Source organism: Anomaloglossus baeobatrachus, chromosome 4 (assembly GCF_048569485.1).
Source record: "Anomaloglossus baeobatrachus isolate aAnoBae1 chromosome 4, aAnoBae1.hap1, whole genome shotgun sequence".
In the NCBI taxonomy this organism is placed as follows: domain Eukaryota; kingdom Metazoa; phylum Chordata; class Amphibia; order Anura; family Aromobatidae; genus Anomaloglossus; species Anomaloglossus baeobatrachus.
Genome location: NC_134356.1, coordinates 34688235 through 34715846, shown reverse-complemented (window position 1 = coordinate 34715846; position 27612 = coordinate 34688235). Strand labels below are relative to the sequence as shown.

Sequence of the window (27612 nt, the reverse complement as noted above, 5' to 3'; positions counted from 1 at the left end):
ACAATACGATATATCGTGCGATATGTCGTCGGGATCACGGAATTCGTGACGCACATTCGGCATCGTTAGAGATGTCGTACCGTGTGACACCTCCGAACGACTGTGAAGGAGTGAAAATACTCACCTTATCGTTGCTCGTTGACACGTCGTTCATTTTCAAAATGTCGTTCCTCATTCTCGTTCTTCATGCTCGGGTTGTTCATCGTTCCCGAGGCAGCACACATCGCTCCGTGTGACACCCCGGGAACAACGAACACAGCTTACCTGCGTCTTGCCGGCAATGCGGAAGGAAGGAGGTGGGCGGGATGTTTACGTCCCGCTCACCTCCGCCCCTCTGCTTCTATTGGTCGGCGGCTTTGTGACGTCGCTGTGACATCGAACTTCCCTCCCCCTTCAGGAAAAGGATGTTCGCCGCCCACAGCGAGGGCGTGCGGGAGATAAGTGTGTGTGACGGGGGTTAACGACTTTGTGCACCACGGGCAACTAATTGCCAGTGACGCACAAACAACGGAGGCGTGTGCGATCACACGATAGATCGTCGCGTGCGTCGCCGACGTTAGACTCCTTCAGTGAACTCATTTTGAGTGTAAGCCTATAAAAGCCAAACAATGCAAAATTTTTAACGAAACCCAATTGCGAATATTGAGAAAATTATATTTATAATAGTTATATGAATATAATTTAACATCTACTAACATTAATTATGTCAACAAAAGGTGGACAATGCCTTTAAGGGTGGGGTGAAACAAAGTAAGGCAAAAAAAAAAAAGGCAACAATTTTTTGGCTGGTAGGGTGTGTGCAGAATATCCTTATTTGCTGTAAGACGTTGATTTAGAGTAATGTTTAATATATATTTTTAATTTCTTTTATTTCTGTGCAGTGAAATGTCTGTAATAAACATAGAAGCTCTGGAAGGAACAGGGAATGAAGCCACAGAAAATATCTATACGTGATACAAATACATGCATGCTAAGAAAATACGGTAAAAAACCAGCACCCTCCCCCACCCTTCCGGAGACCACCCAAATTCTGCTCCATAGATTGCTATTGACAACTATTGTATACTATGTAATACGTCGTCTATAGAAGGGGTCCTCGCTTTTTGGAACGGGGGAGCAAAATGTTCATGATTCGAGCAGAACTGGTGGCACCATGCATACAAAGCTGGTCTTAAGGGGTGGCAAAGTAGGCAATTTCTAAGTTTCCTGTGAAGTCCCTAAAGACTACCCTAAGGATGAAGTGGGAAATCATTCCTCCACCGCTACTGAGCTGTCTGCTTAACAATAGATACAAACTATTGGGCGCACCACAACAAAGTAATTAAGAAGTAAAAAATGTATTCCAATCCAATAAAAACAAAGTGTTCCTATAGGATAGCATCTGAAGTTGCATAGTTGTATACTTTCATCTTTCCGTGTACCTGATTAACTGGCGATCCTCTGAAGAAATTTCAGGACGAGGAGTGAGACGATTTTTTTTGTATTCAGTAATTTCATTGTGCAAGAATAAAGCTGGTCATGTCTCACTTGAGACACTGACCTAGTTCAGTTTCCTGTTATACGCAGACATCTCAACTGTAGTGCCAAATATTAAAAAAAACAAAAAAACGTGTTGTTAGAACTCCCATGAACATGAATGGAGAAAGCTGCACATGCGCAATTATTCCCGACAGTCAGAAGTTAGCAAGGATGTTGAAATTGTGGGACGTGCATTGTGGAGAAACGCCACTTCAGACACTAGGGGTTTTAATGTTAAAGGGTACGGGTCTTGTGAAAAAACGCTATTACCCTGCAGATTTGGGGTTAATCTTCAGATTAATAGCATTTGGAACTTGCCCGATGCCAACACTTCAAATCCTGCTGCCAAGAAGTAGTAACTTTAGTCCTTCAGTCACCATTTGGGTTTGTCATCAGAGTGGTGCCCTTGCAAGTTCAGATACCAATTCTGGAGCTGTACTCTGCTCACCCCGTTGCCCTGGTGTGGTCACAAAACTCGTAATATATGTGGTTGAGGCCATCTGTGAATTGCCAGCTGGCATCAAGCCCTTGTATTAGTAATGGTTGAGCGTCTATCAGACACTCAAATTACTAATCCAGCAGTTGAAAGTATCAAAATAAAATTTTATTTGAACTTTTTTGGGTTTTAAATGGTCATTTAGAGATCTTAAATTTATAATCAATCATACCGTGGGACTCCTGTTTGGAAGACTTGTTTTTAGTAAACAAGTACTGTCTGACATGGAGACCCTGATTAATACTGGTCTCTTTAAAGGGCCATTTCACACCTCCAGCTTTTTGCTGGGATTACCTGATTCAGCGCACTGTAGTACAGTGTATACATTACAATGGTAGCGCGACAAGCGCCGGTCACATGCTGGCATGTGACCCGGAAGTTGCCGCGCTGCCATTGTACTATATACACTGTACTGGAGTCCGCCGGCGAAAAGCCCTATGTGTGAAACTAGCCTAAAAGTCTCAGAACTGCTTTTTCCAATGTTTTTTTTAAATTTTTTTTATCCATACTCGAGTCTCTACTAACAATGTTCCCAAGTGGGGGGTGGCCAGGAAGGAGCAAGTAAAACTTTGTTTGATACCCTGAGTAAGAGTATCCACTGCTAAAGATGGGCGAACTTGCAGAAAACTGGGACAGGCGGGTCCCAGTTTTTTGTTTTTTTTTTTTAGACCCGGCTCCGATCTAGAATCCATTCCCCATATAAGCCTATGGGGAATCAGAAACCGGAGATTAAAAAATATTGGTAAGAGGGATGGGGAGATAGCATGGGTGAGTACACTGCACCTGCTTCTATATCATGGCAGCAAGATGCTTCCAGGTCACACATTCACTTCCGGAGCAGCCTTCATTGAATATACACTGCTTTCCCTGCCCACTGGTGCCTGTGATTGGTTGCAGTCAGCCACGCCCTCACACAGAGTATCAGCGCATCAGCTGACTGCTTCCATTCACAGGCGCTATGCTAGTCCATCGTAGGTCGGGGGTAACACTGGTGTATGGCATCTGATGCAAGAGCATCAGATGATATATGCTAGTGACCCTCAGCTCAGGCTCTGCTGCAAGCGTCGTGTGACTGAACTGATCCTGTGATCGGGTGACAGCTGTGGACAGGTAGGGGTTAATCCCCCGCATCCTCCATTGTCAGCCTGTGCGTAAATCACTCTGCACTTGGATAACATTGGAGTGCCGTCCGATGTTTCTCTCGCACCCATAGACTTGTATGGGTGCGAGTGACAGACTCGCAGACAGCCTGATGTTACACTTGCATGTGACTCGAGCAAGTATTGAGCCCCATCTTCTGGGACTGCCTGACGCTCTCTGGCCAGGAGCGTGCATCTCTATGTATTTATATGCAGCCACATGCTCCTGTCCAGAATGTGGCAGGCAATTCTGGGTGATGTGACTCTCGCAAGTATTAAGTCACATGTAAGTAACACCAGTCACATTTGTAGCATGCTGCGATTTTTTCCTCAGTTCGATTAGGACTGAGGACAAACTCGCAGATGTGAGCTGCAGCATGGTCTTACATGGGGTTGAGTGGACTCGTGAGTCAAACAGCACCGGACTGGCTACCGGAGGAATCTCCAGTAATGCCAGGCCTGGATTCAGTTACCTGAGCTCCGGAGTGCAGCCTAGACTACACCGCGAGCGCCGAGTGATTGATTCCCCGGTGCTTGCGGTTCAGTTCATGACAGCTGCAGACATCCTGGGCTGATCTCCGGTGCTCTCATCTGAACTCTTGAGATCAGCCCGGCCTGTCCGCAGCTGTTCTGAACTGATCCGCAAGCATCAGGAAATCACTCGGCGCTCACAGTTCGGTCCTGCAAACTCAGATCAGTCCAGGCTGAAAGGTGAGTGCTCCGGAGTGCAATGCAGGTAACGGAATCCAGGCCTGGCATTACTGGAGATTCCTCCGGTAGCCAGTCCGACGCTGGGTATACATCAGCGTGACTCTACCCATAGAGAAAAATAAATAAAAATTGGCATAGGGGCCTCCCATACGATACCAGCAGAGACAAAGCCACGGCCATAGGCTGCAGCCCCCAGCAGTACACTTGGCTGTGTATCAAAATGAGAGGAACCGCATGAGACTTTAGTTAAAATAAGAAAAAGAAAAAAAAAAAGTCAAATACCACAAGACAAGTGACTTCAAATAAAACACAAAAGGTGAAGTCAGGCCCAGTGTTCATTGTCCCTGAAGTGCCTCCTCAGGAGAAATGAAATATTACATGGCAGGTTTTTTTTTTTTTTTATCCAATTGAGTTTTTCGGTCCATGGACATATTGAGTACTACAAGGACACATTGTAGAGAGGCAAAATACTACTATATAGCGGCTCTTTCAGGCAGTGCTCGCTGACACCTCTATGGTGAGACAACATAAGACATCAGGTCAGAAATAGCCAAAACTCCACCATTGTGCAGCAAATCGCCTTCCACAGGTGGGTTGAGCTTCGGTGGCACTTTCTGCCATAACTTGTGGCCATTCCTCTCTCCATGTTGTATGTAATGCACAATCACCAGGGTTGCAGTCATGTTAAAGGGGCTGTCCACTACTTTTACATTGATTGCCTATGTGACGCCCCTGGACTATCAGGACGTCACAGGGTATTGCACAATCTACTCTCCCGTGCAGTATCCACCTCCCTCTCGGTTATGCGTTCCTAACTAATGGTGTTGCCTCCAACAGCAAATGAAATCCTAGATACACCCTGCACCACACCCAACAGACACCCCAGTGGACGGCTTGAGTGGAATAGTCGCTCACTTGGGGGGGGGGGGGGGGGGTAGTCAGTCAGTTGGTGTTTGGGAAGTCGGGAAGTCGGGTATTGAGTCTGGAAGTAGCCCGTAGCCCTTGAGCTGTGTGGAGCTCTGAGGTGGTCAGGAGTGGCGACTCCTGTAAGAAAGCTGTCTAGGTTGCAAACGGTGGTCTGGGCCTAGAGGTGTCGGACCCCCGGTCGCAGGGGATCATGGCAAGGGACTCAGATCTGTCGAACAGGACAGCTGGCGGCCTTGCACCATCACCGGTCCGGGGGCCGAGGCACAACAGGTTACGTGGACCCTAGGTCGGGGAGTAGCTTTAGGCAACCCGATAATTTACCCGAGGAGAAAGGAGCCTACAAGATCCGTTCCCAACCGCTCCAGAATTAGGGCATTAGCGCAACAAGGGGGATAGGACTTTCCACTCAAAACGGTCCAGAAAATACCAAGCCTGAGCCCTGAGAGCAAGCTCCCACACTTAGCCATAGTGGGGAGCGAGACCCAGCAAGTTTCACACTACCGGGACCAACAGAGAAGTAAACTTAGTGCCAGGAGGCAGGTCACGGATCACCAGGCAGCACCATTGGGACGGGACCCGAACTAGCTCCCCTCAGCGGCAGCGGTGTCAAGAGACTTTGTTTACTCAGTTGTCTGTGTCTTCTTAATGGACTGAGTGAGTACGAAAGAGATACCTGCATCCCATGGCCATACCCCACACCGAGTCTCGGGGCATTACCCCCCTACTTGTGGAGGGTTACAACACCTGGCTGCCCCCCAGTCATCAACCCGGGTACTCCACAACGGCAGCGGCTGTATTCTCCCCAGTTACCACACACCACAGGTGGCGTCAAACTATAATCCCTTTTAAATGCCCCCCTTCATTTGAGTGGCCGCACAACCCTCGGGTCCGGAGACCCTCAAGCCTCTGAGAACCCGGATCCGAGCAGCTCAGCTGCTTCCACGGGGGGCGGCACACCTATCCTAAAGCCTGCTTTACACGTTGCAATTTCGCATACGATTTTGTATGCGATTTGCAACGCCCCCATCGTATGTGAGGCACGTTCCATTTGTTGAACGTGCCGCACAAACGATTAACCAGCGTCACACGTACTTACCTTCCATACGACCTCGATGTGGGCGAATGTCCACTTCCTGGAGTGGGAGGGACGTTCGGCGTCACAGACGTCACGCGGCAGCCGGCCAATAGAAGCGGAGGGGCGGAGCTGAGCGGTATGTAAACATCCCGCCCACCTCCTTCCTTCCGCATTGTGGGCCGGGAGCCGCAGGTGAGATCTGTTAATCATTCCCGAGGTGTCACACACTGATGTGTGCTACCCCGGGTACGATGAACAATCTGACGTGCAATTCTAGAGAAAGGTACGAGGTGTATGCAATGAACGTTTTACCGTTCAATCACACATACCTGTCACACACTGCAATGTACCTTACAATGCCGGATGTGCGTCACTTACGACGTGACCCCGCCGACACATTGTAAGATATATTGCAGCGTGTAAAGCGGGCTTTAGGCTAGGTCATCAATATCTGATCAGCTGGGGTCTGACACCCGGCAACACCACCGATCAGCTGTCCACGGTCCTGGTAGCTGGAAACGCTCCGTTCCAGAGATGCTCTGTCTGCGGATAGCGGCCGGGTACTGTACATCTGCCTCCCATTCTAAATCAATAAGAGGTGGATGTGCAGTATCTGGCCATGGCCACCAGAGGACTGAGCAGCTCCAGAACTAAGCATCTCCAGCTGCCGAGACAGAACAGCTGATCGGAGGAGGTGGGGTGGGGTGTCGGATCCCAGCCGATCAGACCTTGATGACCTATTCTAAAAGCCATCAATGTAAAAGTAGAGTACAAGCTCTTAGACCTCCAAGACGGGAAAAACATCACACATTTGTTTGAACTGTGATATTTATTTTAATTTTTAATCATAGCGATCATTTAAAAGACAAAACAAGAGAACAAAATTATACATATATATCCACCATTAGTCAATTAATACAAAAACATAACATGGAAACTAAAAACACATGAACCTAAAAGGAAATAAACTATAGGAGATGGCACAAACCACGTCAACAATGAAGACAGCAAAATTGTGCAAGTTTAAAACAAATCCTAGATAAATGGAGGTATAAATAAGAAATTTGACTCATAATTAAGTGTTACGTTATACACAGGTCCAGTAAAATGTGTAGAACCTTAAAAGTACCAGAAGCTTCGCCACCAAAATGGAGGCAAGGGTCAAGTAAGGTACAAGGTGTCTTCTGTACCGGAGGTAACTCGTACGTTGTAAACTGGAAGGTTGCCTGCAAAATGCGAGCAACTGGTATGCTTTAAGCACCACTCGAGCGGTTTTTTGTTTCAGCTATGGAGTGCCCCTTTAAATCTACCCCCCTGCCCCGTCTGATGCTCTACTTCTGAAAGCTTCACCTTTTTCCTGTGTCGCTCTGGTCGGTCTTGGAAAATTTGTGACCTGTCGGCAGCTCCAGTGTTTTCTGGAGTGCACATATCAGTAACTCTATGAGGGCCTCACTTTGGCCCTCATAGACTTGCATTGAGTGCGGTTGATGAAACGTCTGCCTTCTGAACAGTCACAAACAGAAGATGGCACCGCAGGACCAGAAGTGTCTGTAAACGGTGAAGCCACCGCAAAGAGTATAATAACTAGGGGTAGGGGCCTTAGATTTAAAGGGCCACTCCAGCATTTTGGTTTTTTCAGCAAGCGCTCAGCACCGTTGTATCTGAATAGAGCATCAGTAATTAAAAAAAATAAACATATCTTAAAAAAAGTTTGCATTGCCGGCTTTTTCAGAAGCGACCCCACGGTCATTCATGGGCCACATCCGGTACTGCAGGTCAGCCACAATACCAGACATCCCATGAATGAGAGTGGTGACTGGACTGGACAAAAGGCAGCCATGTTTTTCTCATACAATGCCTTTAACCAGGCCTAATGCACAAAGTGGAAACTTATGAAGCCTCCAAGGTCTTCATTAGAAAGTCAAAATGGAAGCACACAGTGCCCAAGAGATAGCGCCGGACTAATGGGAACATCACCGCGGCACAACATGGCCACCACCGCTGTGTGTGGGTGGTCGGCGGTCATGTCATATTTGCCGGCTGTCCCCAAATTTTTCAGGATCGTCCCAATTTTTGATAAATTTGAGGCATCTCACACCAAAGAGGTGGGGTAATGCCCTAACACCTCGCATATGTATTCCCCCCCACTATATGGTTTCCTATTTTTTTACATTTACAACCCATTATGGGACAGATTTATCAAAACTGTAGCCTGAAAGACTCCATATTGCCCATAGCAACCAATCAGAAAGCAGCTTTCAAAAACTGAAATTTGAGCCATGATTGGTTGCTATAGGCAACAAAGACAGTCTTGCAGTTAGCATCTCCATGGGCAAATTAAGTGCCTTTGTGGTCTATAGTAACCAATCCCAGCAACGCTTTCATCTTTCCAAGCCAACTTTACAAATGAAAGCTGCACTATGATTGGTTGCTATGGGCAACAAGGATAGTGTTACTGTTAGCACCACCATGGCCACACTGTAGGCCTAGTTCTTAAAAATCTGTAATACTACAGTGCAGTAGACAGATTTCACATGTTTATGAAACACGGATCATTCTCGTATAGGAGTAGCCAACCTGATCTCCACCGGGTCTCCTGACATAAGCTCAAGGCCTTAGGTCAGCCTATATAAAATCTCATGTCAGGAGACCCGGTGGCCATCAGGCAGGGTATGTGAAATCAGCTTTATGAATTAGGCTGCTTTCTGCCAGGAATAGTGCCCCACCTGTCCACAGGTTGTGCCTGGTATTGCAGCCCAGTACAATTAGTAGGATTAGGTGGACTTAGAATACCAAGGGACTGTCTGATGAAGAGCTTGATTGATGGGGTCCAACCATTGCTACCTGCAACATTTTTTTTAGCCCCAATAGGACACTTATCCCCACTAGAATGGAGCAACAGGTCAGACACTGGACGACCACTCCAGTCATTCTATATGGGGCAGCCACAAATTGCCGGGAAAAGCTCCCGGCAGCAGCCCCATACACAATGAATGGAGTGGCGGTCCATTCTGCTAATCAATGCAAGAAACTGCGATCGGACCCTTGTTCTCTACTGACAGTCCCCTTAAAGCCATAGGCTACCCATATTCAAGCTTATGTCAGAATGTTTTGGTACCAGAGTGTCGCAGGTTTTTTCTGTTTTTTTTCCCATTAATAAAATGAAGCTAGGAATTTGGGTGGGGAACAAAAATTACATACATACTTAATATTTTTCATACAAAAACGCGGACAAAAACAAAAAAAAAAAAAACAAAAACCAAAACACTCATTTAGACTGGGGAAATAATCACTATAGTAAATTAAGGTGGCTACCAGCACATTAGGCCCGTTTCAGATGTCAGTGATTCTGGTACTCTTGTGCATATATATATATATATATATATATATATATATATATATACCAGAATCACTGACCTACGCAGACCCATTATAATGAATGGGTCTGCACACAGTGATTTTTCACCGGCTGTGTCCCCGTGCGCTGTACACGCGTGTCCATGATTGCAGAATAGAGACATCCATTTTTTTCTGGCATCACTGATGTGCCACGGACCACGCAGTGGTGTGATCCGTGAAACACATACCAGAAAAAAAAAAAACAAAAAAAACAAAAAACACACAAAAACACAGACATTTAAAACAAACATTTCCAGCGACGCTCTGTGCAGCCCCCGCTCTCTGCATCTTCCTGGCCAGCTCATGTATATTCATGATTGCAGTCAGAGCCGACCCGGAAGTAGCTGCAGAGAGCGGTGGGCAGACGCTACAGCGCTGGAGACTTCAGCACCATGGAGAGCAGGAACGGGACAGGTGAGCATAGGTCATGTGCAATCACAGATAACGGATCACGTCTCATGGATTGCACATGGACAACCTACGTGTGCCGTGAATCACAGAACACGGAGGGACAGGTGCGTGTTTTACATGTCCGAGAAGAACGTCCATTTTTCACTGACGTGTGAAACCGGCCTTAAACACTGATCTACAATATTAACAGGATGGGCGCTTGTGAGCACGTGCAGAAGAAAGCTCCACTGCACATGCTCACATGTACCCATCCAATGAATATTCTAGGACAGGTTTCTATCAGTTTAACCAGATGGCAACCATTGGAATTTACTTAGTCATCACCTCCTTAGTCTAAACGAGCAGTATTACACACACACACACACACACGAAATTCTATAGGTTCCCTATTGACTTTTGTTAGTGCCACAATACCCATCACATGATGCATACTGCAGGGATGTATATAGAAAAGTGCTTAAAATATAACGCATGATAAAAAAAAAAAAAGTCAAACTTTTTCCCTTTGCTCATTAAAATACAAATTTAGCTTATTTTTACACCAATTTTACCATCATTATAGCAAGGCAGCATGTGAAAATGTACAGGATCTATCGAAATGTTCCCAAAAACAGCTGCTATGTAAACTTCTCCCCATTTTTGTACACCAACGTTAAAGATATTGCCTTTGGTAGAAAAATATACATTCTTTTTTTCCTGGAAATAGCGCCACCCTTGTTCTTAGGTTGTGTGTGGTATTGCAGCCCAGTTTTATTGACTGAAGTGGGGCTGTGATGCCAGAAAACCAATGCACAAGTGCTGCTGGTTCTGATCCCAGACACATCCACATAGCCAAGTAATGGAAATGCAAGTGTGACAATTCTGGATAATGTGCGTTCTTCAGCAAACACCACTAATAGTGTCAACTTATTGAGTGGTCCTGATAAGAAGCATTGCATATGGCTGTGCCACCAACAAAGGCCTTTTAATTTAAAAGAGGTTTAGAAAACAGGTTTCTACTAAAACAGCACCACCCACTGCAGGCAGGTTGTGTCTGGTATTGCAACTCCTTCACACATGCTTCAATACAACACAGAACCTGATGCTGTTTTTTGGGGAAGTTTTCATAGTAGTAAATAGCCCTTTTAATGTGAAGCCTTCAAGGTGTAGTCACCAAGTGTGGTTCAGAACATAGGACTTGCACCACAGATGGATCACAGGTCAGTGATCACAGAGCAGCCTCCTTCCCCAGACAGATACAGGGGTCCTTTATATTCCCGAGATCTCAACTCCTTACGAGATGAATTTTAATTCCAGTAAAACCTAGAAACTGAGTTCTGAAGACGTATCCGTATCTTCAACGGAGAGGCTCATCTCCACTCCCGAGTCATCAGGGCTGAAGCCAGTAGGATAACCACATTTTGCCATGTGTCCAGCCGTGTTCTCCGAATTCACAGGGCTGGTGAAATCAAACACCCAGCTCTCAAGGTCCATGGAAGAGTAGTTATTAGGAAACAAGTAGGAGGCCGGCTGGTGGAACGGAGCTGGGAGGCTCAGACATTTCCTTAAGGTGCTGCGAACCGGTGGACTGTAGGTCAGAAGAAATATGAAAATATAATATACACGTGTAAAAGAGGAAGAAAAACTACGGCCGCTGTGTGCGACACTAAAGTCCATCCCCTTCCCACCTATAATACCACACAACCTGTACAAAGGAGTGGAACCATAACCACCTATGTGACTAATGCTGGACATCCCCTTTAAAGGACATGTTTACAAAGCTGTAGCTGGATGCATAGAGGTGTCAATCAAATCTTTGCACTGTTCTACAGCATCATTATGGGGGGGGGGGGTGTCTAAAAAGGAAGACCTCTGAAGACCTCTGAAGACCTCTGAAGACCTCTGAAGACCTCTGAAGACCTCTGAAGACCTCTGAAGACCTCTGAAGACCTCTGAAGACCTCTGAAGACCTCTGAAGACCTCTGAAGACCTCTGAAGACCTCTGAAGACCTCTTTAGTCCATAGTGGGTGGTCTACTATTTTAGGACTAGCGATGAGCGAGCACTGCGATGCTCGGATGCTGTTCTCGTAAAGAGCACTTGAACGCTTGGGCAGGCTCGACTAGTGTACCCGAGTATAATTGAAGTCAATGGGGAGCCTGAGCATTTTTCCTAGAGATCTTACGAAAAAATTCTTGAGTTCCCCATTGACTTCAATTATACCCGGTACACGAGAAAAGACCCAACAAGAGCCCAACTGCTTGTTACGAGTACCTAATCATGGTAGTGCTCACGCATCACTACTATGAACCCTTAAGAAGATCAGCGTGTTCTGAAGTACCTGGACTGTCAATGGTTTGGTTTTAATAACTACTCCCCCTCTTCCCCCCCCCCCATAATAGCAGATTATAGAGGTCCTAGAAGTCAAACCCAACCCTGAAATTGGCAAGTTGTCAGAGACACTTCTAACTAAAAAAACAGGCCTTCACCAATCTAGACATCCCTCTAAACCTATGAAGTATTAGGCCGTGTACACCTACCCAGCCGGTAGAAGCCTCTTCCTTGCCTGGCGATAGACCGTTCCGGCGACCGAACGCATTGTTTCCTGCATCCAACGAACATCATCCGGAATATCAGGGAACCAGTCCACTAACCTAATGGGTATGATGTATAAACGCAAAATCAGTGTCATCACCACGATTGGGTATCTTTCTATACTTTGAGTATGGCGCCCCCTAGCTCTCACCTTAGAGCCATAGAATAGGCAGATTCCAGAGGCAGAGTACAAGGCAGAGCAATATAGGAGGCCACCCGCATGGGCAGGAGGCTGGTGATCTGATTGTAGAGGCCTTCATTCTCCTTGCAGGCTTCTTGTAAGGCTACATAAAAATTGACAAAAAGGAATGCTTTTAAAATTTAGTGGATAAAGAAAATTAAAAAAAAATGGCAAAAAAAAATAAAAATAAATTAACTACAAAACAGGGAGAAAAAAAAAAAAAAAGATTATATTGTGCCATTACCTTTGTACAACGTAGGCGGCAGTTTTTCGATTATCCTCTTGTCTAGCGGCCAGCGCACTTTTTTCGCCCCTGTAATCTCGTCCTCTTTCTTTTTCACCTCCTTTGGTCGGGGGGCTGCGGTACACTCCGGACTGTTGCAGACAGACCCCAAACCTTCTGGTTTAAGCTGAAGATCCACATAAGGAGATGGTGATTTTAAAAGGTCTAAGAAAAAGAAAGAAAAAAAATTATATATACAGGAATTTAAAAAGTATTCTAAATATACTGTATATTTTTATTTTTTTTCAAAATTTTAGCAAATATTTATTACTTTTGGGCTCAGAGGGAGCTGCCAAGAGACCACTGCACTAGGTGCTCGAAAACTACAACTCCTAGCATGTTCCGTAGTAGTTTTTCAGCAGCTGGTATTCCACAGATTGGGCCTCATATCAACATACACGTCGCCATTTTTTGCTTTTTTCTGAGGCGAGCTTATGTAGCGCCCCTGAAACAATCAGGGAGCTACAAGGTACTGCATCCCCACCAGGATGCAGGGCCTACCCCCTAGGGACCCAGAAAACCAGCGCCGGTAACAACCAAACACTCCAGATAATCCCTGTTTTCCCCAAATCCCCCATAGAATGGTACCAAGCTAGGGTTGGACCAATGGATGGCCGCCTAGAGGTGGAGCCGATCCAGTCCACTAGACGACCAGGTGGGAGGGGCAGACAGTATGAGAGACAGTAGTCGAGAGGTGACAGAGAGAGGAAGGACTGTCAAGAGTCTAACAGTGACCTAAGGGCCCAGGTCTTTGGTTGCCGGTTGATTATGGTGGAGTACTCCCGGAACTACACACCAACGGGGTACAGGACCCTAGGTCAGGCAAATACTCCAGGCAGACCTGATAAAATCTGCACAGTGAGGGCACCATCAAGGACCACACACACTACACAGTCATGGATTAAAATACTACAGGGCTCATAAGGTTCCCATGCTCATGTCCAGGCCCGTTTGTAATTCACCAATGACTATCTGGATGATACAGTGGAGGCATGGGAAAAGGTCATGTGGTCAGAGGAGACAAAAATATGATTTTTCCACCCCCATGCTTCACGGTTGGGATGGTGTTCTTGGGGGTTGTACTCATCCTTATTCTCACTCCAAACATGGTGAGTGGAGTAGATGCCAAAAACATATTTTAAGGGTGCATTTCTGCAAAGGGGACAGGATGACTGCACTGTATTGAAGGAAGGATGGATGGGGTCTTGTTTCGCAAGATTTTGGCCAACAACCACCTTCCCTCAGTAAGACCATTGTAGATGGGTTGTGGCTTGGTTTCCCAGCACGACAATGACCCGAAACACACAGCCAGGGCAACTAAGGAGCGGCTCCGTAAGAAGCATTTCAAGGCCTAGCCAGTCTCCAGACCTGAACCCAATGAAAGAGCTTTGGAGGAGCTAAAACTCCATGTTGACCACTGACAGCCCTGAAAATGGAAAGATCTGGAGAAGATATATATGGAGGCATGCCATGAAAGATCTGGAGAAGATCTGTATGGAGGAGTGACCTGAAAGATCTGCAGAAGATCTGTATGGAGGAGTGACCTGAAAGATCTGCAGAAGATCTGTATGGAGGAGTGACCTGAAAGATCTGCAGAAGATCTGTATGGAGGCGTGACCTGAAAGATCTGGAGAAGATCTGTATGGAGGAGTGACCTGAAAGATCTGCAGAAGATCTGTATGGAGGAGTCACCTGAAAGATCTGGAGAAGATCTGTATGGAGGTGTCGTCAAAATCCCTGCTGAAGTGTGTGCAAACCTGGTCAAGATCTACCAGAAACGTTTGACCTCTATCTGCAAACAAAGGTTTCTACCAAATATTAAGTTCTGATTTTCTATCATATCAAATACTTATTTCATGCAATAAAATGCGAATTAGTTAAAAAAAACAAAAACAAAAAAACAACCCAACTGATTTTCTGGATTTTTTTTTTTTTTTATCTTGTCACAGTTGAAGTTACTTACAATAAATATTACAGATCTCTTCATTCTTTTTTGGTACAAACTTGCAAAATCAGCAGAGGATCAAATACTTCTTTTCCCAAATGTATTTGGCCAGTTGCAAGAAATTTATTGTAATATGAATATGTATATTGTACCGAGCTACTTTACATCTGTGACGCCCTGGACAAGCCAGGACGTCACGAGCACTACACCAACACACCCCACACTCCCGGTCAGGCACACTAAAGTCAGACAAAAACCCTTGTTGCCTTCCTCCAGGGGCTGATGTTCACACCAGGGGGTGGGCCAGGCGGTTGGCCCCGCCCACCAAAGAGTTCACAGTCCTGGAAGCGGGAAAAGCAGAGAGATCTAGTTTGGACGTGAAAGTGGAAGGAGGGAAGAAGCAGTAGAGAAGCCTGAAGTTGGTCCGGGTGTGTGGCCCAGACGGATCAGCAAGGTTGGCAGACGGTGGTGACCGTCTGCAGGAGTGGCCTATTGGAGCTAACCGTAAGGATCGTGGACGGGCGATGGCCCGGGGGTACCGGACCGGTACGCAAAGAGAAGCCAGCACCATCCGGCAGGGGCTTACGGACCCCGACAAGGCTAGGAGTCGCCGTGAATTTGTCAAGTCAGTTAGCGAAGGGAACCTCCTGGGTTTCCCAGCAGCCAAGTCCCGACAGAAGGCAACAGTCCAACCGAGAGAAACACAGTCACCGCCAAGGCTAAAGTTCCCAGGGTCAGAGCCTGCGGGCAAAAGGGGCTCCTTCAGCACCCATCCAAGCTGGGGAGCGGGTTACCGATGGGAACCCATTGGAACCGTACACGTTACACAGGTGCAGGGAAAGGCAGTCACCATCAACCTGCCATGAGGAGAAACACCGCAGCCGTCTGTGGGACCCGTCCATCCAGCCGTTTGTTTTACCAGAGACTCTGTGTACATCATTGACTGAGTGAGTACCACCGTGCCGTACGGCACAGCGCTGCCTCCGCAACCCTGCACCTCACCAGGCCCCGTAATCCGCCTGCCATCCATCCCTACCCCCATCACCGGGCCCCGGGACAACCAACCTCCCTACCCACGGAGGGGAGAACCAACATCCAAGCTGCTCCCCGTCATCGCTCCCGGGAACCCCGTCCAGAGCAGCGGTGGTGTCACAACCTCACCACAACCGTGGGTGGCGTCACGGACAATATCAAATCCCCACAATCAAATCCCCACCCTTTTCACTCACGGGCGAGGAACGCCGCTCGAGTCCCCGGGATCCGGCCCACCGCTCGAGCCACCACCGAGCAGCAGCCGCAGCAGCAGCGGCCGAACCCGAGCAGTGGGAGAGCGCAGCGTCCCCTCCTCCGCCCGCGACAACTTGGCGTCACGAACAGGATCTTCCCGCTCTGCCGTCTGGTAGAGGTGCGCCTTGTTACCGCCGGAGGTGTCTGGCCGAAAATTTGCAGAAGCTGCCATTTTGGGAGCGAAAAGTTCCCGCTCGAGCGTCTCCTCGAGCGGTGGAGGCGCGAAGGCCTAAACCCCGCCCCTGTAGAGGAGGAGCCGAAAAGACTAAGGGGGACTGATGGCGTTTGGCCGCATGTAGCCCGCGGCTATAAAAGCAGGGACGCCAGGACCCTGCGGCCATCTTGTTGCTGGTTCCTGGAAGAGGCCGCCGGAGCCATGTACATGCCGTCCCGCAGCACCGTAGCCCCCGCGCCTGTAACCGCGGCGTGGGAGGAGATCCGGACCGCTCAGCTCCAACAACGGCTGCAGGTCAAGATGCAACTCCTCTTGGAGGAGTGGGAGACCGACATGGCAGAGGTTATAGCAACTGTATGGAGACGCGAGGAAGAGGGAGCTTCGGAAGGGAGGGTGAGTGACCCACGCCCCTGTGCCCCTAGTGGGTCGGTCATCGCGGCCGCGGGACCCTGTCTAAACCCGCTCGCCCTGCTACCTCCCTCGCTACCTGTATTGGCTGCCGTGACCCCGCCACTAGGCCCGCTACCACCGCCACCGGTAGAGATACCCCGCACGTCGGCCCAGGCGGATCGGCCAGCAGCCGGAGCTCGCGACCGATCGGAACTGCTTCCATGGAAGGTGCCAAAGCCTGAACCGGAGGCATCTGCGGAGACTTCCCCCGAGCCGGAGCTGACGAGCCGCTCCGTGCAGGAGGCCCGGCGGAAGAGGACCCCTGTGCCCATCCCCCACACCTCGGCTGAGGTTGCGCCGGGTTGCCGCTGCAAGGCAGCACCCCAGGCGAAGTCACCGCGGGACCTTCCACCCAGATCGCCAGTGGTGGGCAGTGTCCAGAAGGTCTCGCGGGGCCCGACCCGTGCGCCGGAGGTCGCAGCAGCCTCGTATTGGGACAGGGAGCAGACACCGCTGGGCCCGGAGATCGCAGAAAGGGAGAAAAAGGCAGAGTTGGTGGCCCGCACAATCCGGGAAAAAGAGCCTCCGCCAAGCGACCTTCCGTGTCCGGGGCCCCCTGTATGAAGGGCAGGTGAGGCGGTTTGATGTCCGCCGGGGCTATGGCTTTATATGAGCCGGGCCTGGAGGCCGAAGTCTTTATAGCCCGGCGGGATGTTAATGCCCACCTGGCGGAGGAGCACCCAGGCCGCAACCTGATGCCGGGAGACCTGGTGCAGTACACCCGGCACCGCGGGGAGAGGGGGTGGTTTGCGTTGGACGCAAAGCTGAGGGGCAGCCAAGAGGCCCGAGTGTGTACCGCGCCCCCTCCCCCGACGCCGAAGAATCGGAGTGATGGCAGCGGAGTCCCGTTGCAATTGTCCCCGTTGGGACCACCAGAGTACTATTTAAAGTTTCCTCGAATGATAAGTAAATAATTGATGAGAAGTTACCTGATTTTCAGCTTGATTTGAACTGGTCGTTGCCGGCAACTGGTCCCCGTTGGGACCCCTTACCAACCACTGCGTGGAAACTGCTACGGACAAGCCAGAGAACTAGCAGGGCAACCACGAACTTGTGGTCTGTAAATAAAAATGTTGGCTTAACCGTTACCGCCTCTGGAGAGGCTGATTTGGAGGATGGGCCTGGAGGGAAGTGATGGCCCAGGCCCGCCACTACCGCAACCGGTGGCGAAGCTCCGGGGGTTTCAGAGGTTCCCCATGGACGTGGGTCCCCTGGAAAGGACAGAACCTGCTCGGGTAACTTGTGCTGGACTGGGGTCAAGGGGTGCTGCCCATTTGCTTAGGGGCAGCATCAGGGCCAGGTTACTTGGGTGGGAGAGAGCGGAAGCCGAAACCGTTTAGCAACATTTGGGTAAACATGCCTCCCGATGTGGGAAGAAGTTAATATGGTTGTAATCTGTTTAAGATTTATCTTTTTCAGTTTGTGAAAATAAAACCGGTGATGGACGGGCAGCCCGCGGACGGTCTGCATTTTACTAAGGGGGAATGTGGCGCCCTTGACAAGCCAGGACGTCACGAGCACTACACCAACACACCCCACACTCCCGGTCAGGCACACCAAAGTCAGACAAAAACACTTGTTGCCTTCCTCCAGGGGCTGATGTTCACACCAGGGGGTGGGCCAGGCGGTTGGCCCCACCCACCGAGGAGTTCACAGTCCTGGAGGCGGGAAAAGCAGAGAGATCTAGTTTATAAGTGAAAGTGGAAAGAGGGAAGAAGCAGTAGAGAAGCCCGAAGTTGGTCCGGGTGTGTGGCCCGGACGGATCAGCAAGGTTGGCAGACGGTGGTGACCGTCTGCAGGAGTGGCCTATTGGAGCTAACCATAAAGACCGTGGACGGGCGGTGGCCCGGCGGTACCGGACCGGTACGCAAAGAGAAGCCAGCACCATCCGGCAGGGGCTTATGGACCCCGACAAGGCTAGGAGTCGCCGTGAATTTGTCAAGTCCGTTAGCGAAGGGAACCTCCTGGGTTTCCCAGCAGCCAAGTCCCGACAGAAGGCAACAGTCCAACCGAGAGAAACACAGTCACCGCCAAGGCTAAAGTTCCCAGGGCCAGAGCCTGCGGGCAAAAGGGGCTCCTTCAGCACCCATCCAAGCTGGGGAGCGGGTTACCGGTGGGAACCCATTGGAACTGTACACGTTACACAGGTGCAGGGAAAGGCAGTCACCATCAACCTGCCGGGAGGAGAAACACCGCAGCAGCCTGTGGGACCCGTCCATCCAGCCGTTTGTTTTACCGGAGACTCTGTGTACATCATTGGCAGAGTGAGAACCACCATGCCGTGTGGCACAGCGCTGACCCTGCAACCCGCCTGCCATCTATCCCTACCCCCATCACCGGGCCCCGTGACAACCAACCCCCTACCCACAGAGGGGAGAACCAAAATCCAAGCTGCTCCCTGTCATCGCTCCCGGGAACCCCGTCCAGAGCAGCGGTGGTGTCACCAATCTCACCACAACCGTGGGTGGCGTCACGGACAATATCAAATCCCCACCCTTTTCACTCACGGGCGAGGAACGCCGCTCGAGTCCCTGGAATCTGGCACACCGCTCGAGCCACCACCGAGGAGCAGCAGCGGCCGGACCAGAGCAGTGGGAGAGCGCAGCGTCCCCTCCTCCGCCCGTGACACATCAATAGACAAAATGTCACGTCACGATGAGACAGCGTTCTAGGTGGAGCCAGGTAGATAAAAACAAAAAGATATATTGCAATACGTACTGTTGTCTTTTAGGAACCTAAGTGCGTCATTGTAGCCCTGCTGACACATCTCTAACAGAACCTGTGAAGACAATATATAAGGACAATGAAATAACGTGAACAAATATGGCAGACATCTCATCCATAGCCATTCAAATAAAGAAAAAAAAAATATGTTTGTAGAACACACACACAGACACTTTTTTTTAAGGTTCTGGGCCACGCTGAAAGTTACTAGAGTCACCAAGCCTTGCAGAGAAAAAAGGAAGCCCTTTGTAAGATGAACGAATACTCAGGAAAATTAAGTCACTCATTAGAAACCTCTAAAAGCAGGTTATACACAACTATTCCTTCCAAATTCCCATAAACACATACACTCAGCTGAATAGGGGGAGGGGAATAAACCACTGCCAACCATCTCTGAAGGCAACCCATCTTCTCTAAAATCAAGAGGATCGGGCATGTTGAAATCTCACTGCCCGATCCTTCTTTTCCACAACATCTACATTCAGGAGAAAAGTAGAGAGGCCCCATTAGATTGTTGGCTGGGCTCAACAAGATAGGTAGCGGGTTCAGCCAAAATTAACCTAATGTGCATGGCGACCTTAAAAGGGTATGAAAGGCGAAAAGTAGCTTTTCTTTAAATTAGGTTTGTGTATTTTTTTGCATTCATTTTAATATTGGCCCCTGGAAAGATTTGAGACTGATTTTTCTGTAAAGAACAGGATGTCTTTTCAGAAATCTCATTATCATCAGAGGCAGGTAACAGGATCCACCATAAATACTGTATAACCTCATGTAAACAGGAGGTCCTATTCTGATGACACTTCCTTTAATGGGTAAATGCTGGTAACCTTCCCTTATCAGTCGCTTCATCAGTGTTAAGATAGTCAGAGTCTGAAGACAAAGTTGTGCAAGACAAGACAATGCAGCTTCTTACCTTAGGTTCAGGTGGAAAGAGGGCGCGGGTCAGCCGGTAAAGATTTCCCAGGCTGAACTGGATGCTGGTGTTGGTCACTCGCAGCTCATGGAAGTTGGTGGAGTTGTCCCTCGGGCAGATATCAGATTCCCCAGAAAACGGAGAGACTGTGATGGTGTTCTTCAACTCGTATTCGGGCAAATTATTGCTAATTCCACCATCAACATAACGCTGCAGGAAAAGCAAAAAAAAAAAAAAAGCCATATTAAAAACATAATATAATATTAAAAAACATAAATAGGACATAACATATATTAAACATTAAAGCCTATAATATATGAATACCTATAATATATATTAAAATATATTAAACCATAATACAGTGCCTACAAGTAGTATTCAACCCCCTGCAGATTTAGCAGGTTTGATAAGATGCAAATAAGTTAGAGCCTGCAAACTTCAAACAAGAGCAGGATTTATTAACAGATGCATAAATCTTACAAACCAACAAGTTATGTTGCTCAGTTAAATTTTAATAAATTTTCAACATAAAAGTGTGGGTCAATTATTATTCAACCCCTAGGTTTAATATTTTGTGGAATAACCCGTTTGCAATTACAGCTAATAATCGTCTTTTATAAGACCTGATCAGGCCGGCACAGGTCTCTGGAGTTATCTTGGCCCACTCCTCCATGCAGATCTTCTCCAAGTTATCTAGGTTCTTTGGGTGTCTCATGTGGACTTTAGTCTTGAGCTCCTTCCACAAGTTTTCAATTGGGTTAAGGTCAGGAGACTGACTAGGCCACTGCAACACCTTTATTTTTTCCCTCTTGAACCAGGCCTTGGTTTTCTTGGCTGTGTGCTTTAGGTCGTTGTCTTGTTGGAAGATGAAATGACGACCCATCTTAAGATCCTTGATGGAGTAGCGGAGGTTCTTGGCCAAAATCTCCAGGTAGGCCGTGCTATCCATCTTCCCATGGATGCGGACCAGATGGCCAGGCCCCTTGGCTGAGAAACAGCCCCACAGCATGATGCTGCCACCACCATGCTTGACTGTAGGGATGGTATTCTTGGGGTCGTATGCAGTGCCATCCAGTCTCCAAACGTCACGTGTGTGGTTGGCACCAAAGATCTCGATCTTGGTCTCAGACCAGAGAACCTTGAACCAGTCTTTCTCAGAGTCCTCCAAGTGATCATGAGCAAACTGTAGACGAGCCTTGACATGACGCTTTGAAAGTAAAAGGTACCTTACGGGCTCGTCTGGAACGGAGACCATTGCGGTGGAGTACGTTACTTATGGTATTGACTGAAACCAATGTCCCCAATGCCATGAGATCTTCCCGGAGCTCCTTCCTTGTTGTCCTTGGGTTAGCCTTGACTCTTCGGACAAGCCTGGCCTCGGCACGGGTGGAAACTTTCAAAGGCTGTCCAGGCCGTGGAAGGCTAACAGTAGTTCCATAAGCCTTCCACTTCCGGATGATGCTCCCAACAGTGGAGACAGGTAGGCCCAACTCCTTGGAAAGGGTTTTGTACCCCTTGCCAGCCTTGTGACCCTCCACGATCTTGTCTCTGATGGCCTTGGAATGCTCCTTTGTCTTTCCCATGTTAACCAAGTATGAGTGCTGTTCACAAGTTTGGGGAGGGTCTTAGTCAGAAAAGGCTGGAAAAAGAGATAATTAATCCAAACATGTGAAGCTCATTGTTCTTTGTGTCTGAAATACTTCTTAATACTTTAGGGGAACCAAACAGAATTCTGGTGGTTTGAGGGGTTGAATAATAAATGACCCTCTGAATTAACTTCACAATTTAAAAAAATAAAATAAAAAAAGAAATAATTCTTTTTTGCTGCAGTGCATTTCACACTTCCAGGCTGATCTACAGTCCAAATGTCACAATGCCAAGCTAATTCCGAATGTGTAAACCTGCTACATCTGCAGGGGGTTGAATACTACTTGTAGGCACTGTATATTAAAAAACAATTATATTAAAATATCTGAAAACATTATATATTAAAACATTATAAATATATTAAAATATAATATATAATAAAAATAAATATAACATTATATTGTAAGATATTTTATTGCATAAATATATTTTAATATATTCTATATATTATATAAATTCTATAATATTTAATTCTCTTTTTTTTTTTTTTAAAGTGATCTTTGATGATCTATTAATTCCAAAGTCACTCATAATCTGCCATAGGATGGTCAGTCTTTATTTCGAGATTGTCCTGGCTTATGGTTCTTGATAGCAATTTCCAGGTTTGTTTAAGTAGGGCTTTACTATACAACTCTCCTTTCCCAAAAATATTTGGTCCCATACAATTAAGGTTTATTACACCTAATCCTTCTGAGATACAAGACACTTACCACGCCTCTGAACGTTGGAGGGATGATCCCACAGTAAATGGGGACAAAGGCGCTGCATACTAAAGCCTATGGGGAAAAAGTAATGGAGTCAGGTGGATCAACTGATAAGGAGAAGTCAAATATAAACACTCAATGGTCATGTGCCCAATCACCAGAGGTATTACATAAGAGATCAATAAGGTTGTAGGGAACCTGTCATGCTCAGGATTGGACCGGCCCACAGGGAAACCGGAGAATCCACTGGTGGGCCCCTTTGCAGTAGTACATTAATTATCCCCTAAATTATGATCAGTAGTTTGCACAATAAACTTGTTTCACTGACAGAGGAACCATCTCATCATTCATTTTACAAACTACCCAGTAAACACTATATAGGAGCATAGATAAATTTGTAAATGTAATATTTGCATGTAGTTAATCAGTGGTGCCCAGAATCAATGATACTGGTGGGCCCCTGATACCCCAATCTGACACTGATTTCATGCTCCTGAGCAGACACTCTTCTCTCCGACCTGTAGAGGAAAGAGCAAAGTGCTGTAGCACACATACACCAGCACTCTATGGCCTTTCCCTGCGCACGACAGTAATTTGCTCTGCCCATGTTAGGGCAGAGAAATGAGCATGCGCAGGAGCGCGATGGAAGACGCTGTTTGGATGAGTCATCCATATGAAGCAGGGAAGGAGAACAGCGGCAGATCAAGACCAGTGGCGACCAAGCTGTTCCACAGATCAGTCTTGGACATATTTACAGCTTTCTTGCATGCCGTGTACAAGGATATACAAGTGGTGGCCACACTTTACATGGGGAAAAACGGATGACTGGTTCCCTTTAATTCCCATCTCTTGATTTAGCAATCAAAATCTTTTAAAACGTAGAGATAAATAATAAAATAGTGCCAAAATATTGCCATTTCTACTGTCAGATAACTGGCTGCAGCAGGAGCCTCTCCCCACAGAATAATGAACACCAAGCTGCAGCCTCTCTTTCAAATGGAAGAGCCCAGAAGGAAGTAGGTCTGTCACCAACAATACCTGAATTAGCTCCTCTTTAGAGCTGAAATCAGACACCAGCACGTTCTCCCCGTCCGAGACCCGAGTGAGGGAGATGCACAGTTTGCCGGACGCCAGCTCATGGGCATTCTCAGGGAAGTTTCTGTACAGTCCGCTCTTGAGAATCTTGACCAAGTTAAAGGAAGGATGTAGTGGCCCCAGATTCCTCTTCCTCGCCTCCTTCGCCACTTCCATCACATCGGAACAACAGTCCTCTACAGAGAATAATAATAATAATAATAATAATAATACTACACACACACACACACACACACACACACACATTAAGCCCCCCTTGAATTTTTCAACTTTTTCCCACATTTAAGGCTTCAAACAAAGATAAAAATGTTAATGTTCTGGTGAAGAATCAACAACAAGTGGGACACAATTATGAAGGTGAACGATATTTATTATTTTAAAAAATGTAATAACTGAAAATTGGGGCGTGCAATATTATTCATCACCTTTAAGTTAATACTTTGTAGCGCCCCCTTTTGCTGCGATTACAGCTGCAGTCTCTTGGGGTATGTCTATCAGTTTTGCACATCGAAAGGCTGAAATTCTAGCCCGTTCTCCCTTTGTAAACAGCTGGAGCTGAGAGGTTGGATGGAGGCGTTTGTGAACAGCAGTTTTCAGCTCAATTGGGTTCAGGTCTGGACTGTGACTTGGCCATTCTAACACCTAGATACGTTTATTTGTGAACCATTCCATTGTAAAATTTGCTTTATGTTTGGGATCATTGTCTTGTTGAAAGACAAATCTCCGTCCCAGTCTCAGGTATTTTGCAAACTTCAACAGGTTTTCTTCAAGAATGGTCCTGTATTTGGCTCCATCCATCTTCCCATCAATTTTAACCATCTTACTTGTCCTTGCTGAAGAAAAGCAGCCCCAAACCATGATGCTGCCACCACCATGTTTGACAGTGGGGATGGTGTGTTTAGGGTGATGAGCTGTTGCTTTTACGCCAAACATATCGTTTGGCATTGTGCCCAAATAGTTAGATTTTGGTTTCATCTGACCAGAGCACCTTCTTCCACATGTTTGGTGTCTCCAGGTGGCTTGTCGCAAACTTTAAAAGACACTGTTTATGGATATCTTTGAGAAATGGCTTTCTTCTTGCCACTCTTCCATAAAGGCCAGATTTGTGCAGTGTACAACTGATTGTTTGAAATTGGAAAAACCTCGGGTGCACAGCCTATGGATCAATTAATGGGATGCTGCGTCCTGCATGAAAAAGCGAAGACCAACCAGGGAGAAAAAAAGCTCATGCATAGGAGACGCGCAGACCCAAAAATAATTATATATATATATATATATATATATATATATATCACAGGGATCCTCAAAATAGTAAAGATTGATATAGAATTTTATTGAAACAATCAAGGTGACACATAAGACATACAATTAAAATCACTTTTTTCAAACAGGTCGCAGGAGTCGCGATGGGGGCGCGATGCGCGCCGGCTTATGCAAACTTGTTCTTGGGGTGGTGGGAGGATACCTACGTGTATCCTTCCCACCACTACAGGGAGCATGTTTTGCATTGGCGGAGGTACATCGATGATGTATTCTTTTTGTGGACGGGTACAGAGGAAAGTTGCCACGACTTCCTCAATGATCTTAACATCAATAATCATAACATCCTTTTGACCTCTAATTTATCATCCTCCACAGCATCCTTTTTGGATTTGACCATTAGATTGGAAGATGGACACATCATCACGAATTTATATCGCAAGCCGACAGCCACAAACGGACTCTTGCGCTATGACAGTTTCCACCCTTTTCACACAAGAAGGGGAGTACCAGTGGGACAATTTTTACGGGTACGCCGCAACTGCTCCACGGATGAAGATTTTCAGAGCCAGGCCTGCGATCTGACTAAGCGGCTGAAACACAGGGGTTACCCCAGGGGAGTTATCTCCTCAGCCTTTCAAAGGGCCAAGCATGAGTCTCAACAAGATCTGCTCATCCGAAAAGGACCAGTGGCGGACCAACCGTTACGATTGATAACTGACTACAACAGCCACTGGCAACAGGTAAGAGGGATCTTGCGGGAACATTGGAAGATCATTAGATCTGACTGCCAGACCGCATCCTTTGTGAGTGATGTGCCCTTTGTCACAGCCAGGAGAGCGCCCAGACTCAGAGACCTATTGACGAGGAGCCATTTTAGGAGACCGACGACGAAATTGAACAGAGGCATTACACTACGGGGATCTTACCCATGCGGTGAGTGTAATGTGTGTCCCTTTATGCAACCCGTCAGAGATGTTTTTCAGAATCCCCTTGACGCTGTCCCACACAGACTAAATGGATATGTTAATTGTAAGACCTCTAATGTAATTTATGCGATTATCTGCCCTTGTCAGAAGGTCTATGTGGGACAAACATCCCAAGAACTGCGGAAAAGGGCACAGAAACACATGTCGACCATCAACTTGGCCAGGTCTGATCAGAAAAAGGGACGAACACTCACTTCGGTAGCTGCGCACTTCCTTCAATACCATCAGGGTTCTTGTCGTGGGCTACGTTTTGTAGGTCTCCAGAGGATAACTACGAATGGAAGAGGTGGGTCTCTCCTGAAACCTTTATTACAAATTGAGGCAAGATGGATTTTTAACCTGAAATCTCTCACACCATCGGGGCTCAATGAAGAGCTACTGTATACCGGTTTTCTTGGCTAATACGTAGTCTCGTATTTGATTCTTACCCTCTCCTCCATCTTTTTTGGTTATTCTCCGCAGTTACAACGCTAGGAATGGTTCTCTCCCTCTTGTTTCCTTTGGACTGGATTGAGTGTGTGTCCTGCACTTTGGTTTTCTGGCTATATCGGCGGATACAAACAGAGACAAGTGGTTGGTAACCTTGGCGTTCATCTGTGGCTTTAAAGCATTGGAACCTCATCCAAGTCATCTTACCTGAGAGGGGTTATACCACTGCATGATTCTCTCTACCTTGAAGGAAACGATATACGGACGGCACCTACATCCTGCCCAATTACTTGTGTACCTACATGGACACTATTGGATGAAGATGTCCCTGCTGGTCCCGTGGGGTTACAATCTATATGGGTCTTGGAACACTTTGGCCGGAACCTAAAACTCATTTCTTGCTTTTGCTAGGTCAAATGAGACCTTGTGCCACATACACCATTTTGGAGCAATATGGATAGCCTGTCACTTTTTTGAGGCCAATTGTACATAATTGTGTGTATACATATGTTTCATCCCATACCAGGATGGCTCATCAATCTGGTTGCCCTCCTGTGCTACTCAATATTTACTCTAAATCTCTCTATGCTCCCAATCGGATAGCATTTTGTTTGCATCTTGTTTGCATTTTGTATACAGATTATGTTCCTCTCATGGGTTCATTTCTTCTTTCTCTTTGTGGTCATATAACATCATACCCCCAATTCCTACTTATGATTGCACCCACTGAGTCGCCCCAATTTATAGTTAATCCGCCGAATTTTCAGTGGTGTGCACAACAGCCATATTTTTATAATGCCTGTTTTTTTTTTTTTTTTTTTTTTTTTTTTTCCAACCTTGGGTGTACAGATATTGTACATGATACATCCGCTTTTGGTGGTACTAGTAGTTATTTTCAGCTCAGCGGGTGTTCTTTTGCTCTACATGCATGTATTTGTGACTAATAATCTTTGGGCACTTTGATACAGGATAAATCCACCTGGGTGGTACTAACTGTTTTGATGGTTTAAGAGGGATTCGAACTTTCATATTTGTGACACATGTTTTGAGCAGGAATTAACCTATAGCGGCCATCTTATGGGGATTCGCCACCTTTTGGTGGGCATATTATGTACATCTGTGCTTTACCCCTATTGGGTTAAAAATATTCTCTTTGTAATCTGGCATTCAACATAAATGTGTACATGCATATGTGTAGCATTTAGCTATGCCTCCTTATCGCCGTTTTATCTATCTTATAATATAGTTCTTGTTGACCTATTTATATATCCTGCGGATTTT

General features: G+C 46.9%; 2 protein-coding genes and 1 long non-coding RNA gene across 7 annotated transcripts in view; 2 read left to right on the top strand and 1 right to left on the bottom strand.

Moving 5' to 3' along the window:
* LOC142301144 (junctional adhesion molecule-like) overlaps positions 1-1404 on the top strand; it is an 85743-nt gene extending 84339 nt beyond the window's left edge. For all 5 annotated transcript variants that reach the window (XM_075342169.1, XM_075342168.1, XM_075342167.1 and 2 more), the window contains one exon: positions 882-1404. In XM_075342169.1, coding sequence (XP_075198284.1) covers positions 882-954 — 73 coding nt within the window. In that variant the 3' untranslated portion in view covers positions 955-1404. The remainder of the gene's footprint in view (positions 1-881) is intronic.
* Positions 1405-6689: 5285 nt separating this feature from the next.
* On the bottom strand, positions 6690-23824 carry LOC142303100 (patatin-like phospholipase domain-containing protein 2). The gene is made up of 8 exons (XM_075344235.1): positions 23597-23824; positions 22565-22630; positions 20208-20417; positions 19289-19349; positions 12675-12878; positions 12401-12533; positions 12195-12308; positions 6690-11243 (listed from the first exon to the last, which is right to left on the bottom strand). The coding sequence occupies exons 1-8, from the start codon at positions 23807-23809 to the stop codon at positions 10979-10981; spliced, it is 1266 nt and encodes a 421-aa protein (XP_075200350.1). The 5' UTR covers positions 23810-23824; the 3' UTR covers positions 6690-10978.
* A 1472-nt stretch (positions 23825-25296) lies between these two features.
* LOC142301143 (uncharacterized) lies at positions 25297-27161 on the top strand. The gene is made up of 4 exons (XR_012752698.1): positions 25297-25656; positions 25745-25849; positions 25990-26188; positions 26365-27161. It is a non-coding gene; the product is annotated as an uncharacterized LOC142301143 (long non-coding RNA).
* The last annotated feature ends 451 nt before the right edge of the window (positions 27162-27612 follow it).

Bases quoted from the DNA above. Each gene is read 5' to 3' on its own strand.
- LOC142303100 (XM_075344235.1), bottom strand. From the start codon at position 23,809: ATGGAAGTGGCGAAGGAGGCGAGGAAGAGGAATCTGGGGCCACTACAT. The intron at 20,418-22,564 runs GTAAGTGTCTTG...CTTTTCCTGCAG, and splicing joins CTCCAACGTTCAGAGGCGTG to CGTTATGTTGATGGTGGAAT. The intron at 12,534-12,674 runs GTAATGGCACAA...ATTTTTATGTAG, and splicing joins GCCGCCTACGTTGTACAAAG to CCTTACAAGAAGCCTGCAAG.